At 35.1% G+C, this 2,803-nt stretch overlaps 1 protein-coding gene across 1 annotated transcript; it reads right to left on the reverse strand.

Moving 5' to 3' along the window:
- Positions 1-225: 225 nt before the first annotated feature.
- Positions 226-2,461, reverse strand: LOC103503321 (xanthoxin dehydrogenase). Its single transcript, XM_008467477.3, has 2 exons — positions 2,283-2,461; positions 226-1,209 (listed from the first exon to the last, which is right to left on the reverse strand). The coding sequence occupies exons 1-2, from the start codon at positions 2,318-2,320 to the stop codon at positions 405-407; spliced, it is 843 nt and encodes a 280-aa protein (XP_008465699.1). The 5' UTR covers positions 2,321-2,461; the 3' UTR covers positions 226-404.
- Positions 2,462-2,803: the final 342 nt, after the last annotated feature.

A 2,803-nucleotide genomic window follows, 5' to 3' on the forward strand; every position in this document is an offset into this window, starting at 1 on the left:
ACCATCCTTTTAAATAATGAATTATACGAATAATTTAACACCTCAGTATGATCACATTTGAGAGAAGAACGAGATATTGCATAATAAAATTGTCTAAAATATGAAGTTTAACTCATTCATCTTTGATCACCAACATGAACGATTGTCTGAATTTATATGTATGTATGTATAGAGAGAAACAATAATGTAAGCTTACAACATTAAATGAATTAAACAGATGTTAAATATTCAAAGTTATTCTTTTATTGGGGCTAGTTTACACACTCCTTAGACTTGAATTTGGTTGTGAAGAAAACATATAGGATTGTAAATATATGTAAAGTAGATAGTCCCATATATAGTATAGACTCAAGCAGTTGTCGTTTATTATTTTTGAATATGTTGAAGACCGACTGCTATGTCGATCATCTGAAAACACGAAGCGAGTGATTTACACGGGTGAAGCCACCATCGACGAGGAGATTGTCTCCACTGATGTATCGAGCATCCTCGCTAGCCAAGAACAAGACAGCATTTGCAACATCTTCAACTGTAAGTTCCACTCCTTGCAAATTTGCATTCTTTTTGGCAAACTCACGAAAACCTGTAAATACATCCTCAGTTCTCTCATCTTCAGGCAAGTGAGCTACAGCCAAATTCGTTGGAACCGCATAAGGAGAGACACAATTTACACGAATTCCATGTTGCCCGAGCTCGGCTGCAACGCTTCTTGTAAGCCCCACTACTGCGTGCTTCGAGCCTACATAATGATGTGGCCCTATTCCTCCTATGACGCTACCAACGCTGCCGAGCGATATGATCGATCCTTGCTTCCGCGGAATCATTACACTGGCAGCATACTTCATTCCCATGAAAACAGCCTTCACATTTATATCAAACACCTTCTCGAACTCCGATATATCGACATTGCGAATATCGGATGAGGGCGTGCCTGAGATCCCAGCATTGTTCACCATTATGTCAAGTGTACCAAATCTAGTCACTGTCAAGTCAACTGCACGACGAAGGTCGTCTTCCACAGTGACATCACAGTGAGAATAAAAAATGTTTGGGTCTTTGTCACCGCCGAGGCTTTCTAGGAGACGATAACCGAGCTCGTCCTGCACATCGACGAAACAAACCTTTGCACCATGTCTGTGGAAGAGGCGCACAATGCCCTCTCCAATGCCGGAGGCTCCACCAGTGACAAATGCCACTTTCCCTAATAACCTGAAAGAGGGAAGATCAATCAAGAGTTTATATCAAACTTCCTAAAGAGACATTATCGATCATTCTGGTCGTCATATATAACGAATGGAAAGGTCATAAAAAATCGAATTGTATCAACGCATCAATGAAACCATAATCAACCTCATATCCATCAAGAATTTGCCGAGAAATCCTCTTTTTTATCCTCAACCAACACCTTAATCAGAGTCCAAAGGCTACTGTAAGGGGACCATTCTTTTCTTTTCCTCATTTAATACGATGTAATCCCAAACTAACACCATAGTGTTAAAATACTTCTGATTTTTCAGGTGTGAAATAATAAGCATAAGCAAACAAAAGCAATTGAGGGTTCCAAATCCAGCCAACAGCTAGAACTTCATTTTATTTGGCACAATAAACAAACTAAGCATGTTTTAAGAACAGAAAGAAGTAAGAAACTCATTTTTATTATACATTCATATCCCTAAAAGTTAATACTAATTACATAACTGAGTTTGAAAACAAGATCTCCCAGATAAGCTTATAGATAGGGTAAATTTAGTTATATCAATACTTCAATTGATATTACTTTTCGCTTTCTTGGATTGTTACTCACAAATGTTCAACAGCAATACAGATTAAGAAAATTATTAGAAAACTAAATTTCAAAAGAACATTTGAAAAGTTAGTTTGATAAAAATTCTATTTTTAGCTAATTTTTTCCCAACTGCCATGATTTAAGACATTCCAGTAACATCCTATATTAATTATTATTTAAAAAAAAAAAAAAAAAATCTATCCTTTAAAACAGATTTATCCACTCTGAAAGAACCAAAATTACTCAAAAATAGAAACTAAGAACCAAATAAAATCTAGAGACAAGAAAACCAATAAAAACAAACAGTGAGTTCAATCAGCAAGAGCCAATCTACCCTTTTGGGAACTAAAAATGAATTGTTTTGCATAAAAGCTTAAAAATCCAAAAAGGGTAAGAAATTTATGGAAGCAAAAGAAGAGGAAGGGCAGATCCAAATCCATAATAAGAGAGGTATAAAACCCAGAAAGATGAACCGAATAAAAGATAAAGAAATCACCTTTGAGAAACGAGAGAAGAAATTGGAGGAGTGGCCATTGTTGCTCTGTTTTATTTGTTGTTCTTCAGAGAAATGCAAAGTGAACAAACTGTGTGTTTTATTTGTGCTTTTTGTCTATATGGCAGGAAACGCCAGTTTGCACATGGTTTGAACTTTGATGCCCACACACACTATTGGATATTTTTAATTACTCACTCTTTTCCTCTACACTCACTTCCTAGTTTGTCATCATGTACATGTTTCTTAATTCACGTAAAATTTGTACTATCTAACTTTTAATACTTTATGAAAATACTTTTAAAAGGTTTTTATACGATAAACTGAAAATTAATATTGAGAATACGATTGAAAATTTATATCAAACAGTGTGGTATCATTGTTGAAATGTTTGTAGTATATAAGCTAACCAATGTAAATAAGAAAAAGGGTAGCCTATCCAAATATATAGGTGTATGTATATATATTTTAGGTGCAGTAAAATGAACAGGATCTAACTAAGATACACTAAGGATGGGTCTATC

The sequence above is a fragment of the Cucumis melo genome, chromosome 9, assembly GCF_025177605.1.
Source record: "Cucumis melo cultivar AY chromosome 9, USDA_Cmelo_AY_1.0, whole genome shotgun sequence".
NCBI classification, from domain to species: domain Eukaryota; kingdom Viridiplantae; phylum Streptophyta; class Magnoliopsida; order Cucurbitales; family Cucurbitaceae; genus Cucumis; species Cucumis melo.

Bases quoted from the DNA above. Each gene is read 5' to 3' on its own strand.
- LOC103503321 (XM_008467477.3), bottom strand. From the start codon at position 2,320: ATGGCCACTCCTCCAATTTCTTCTCTCGTTTCTCAAAG. The intron at 1,210-2,282 runs GTGATTTCTTTA...TCCCTCTTTCAG, and splicing joins TCTTCTCTCGTTTCTCAAAG to GTTATTAGGGAAAGTGGCAT.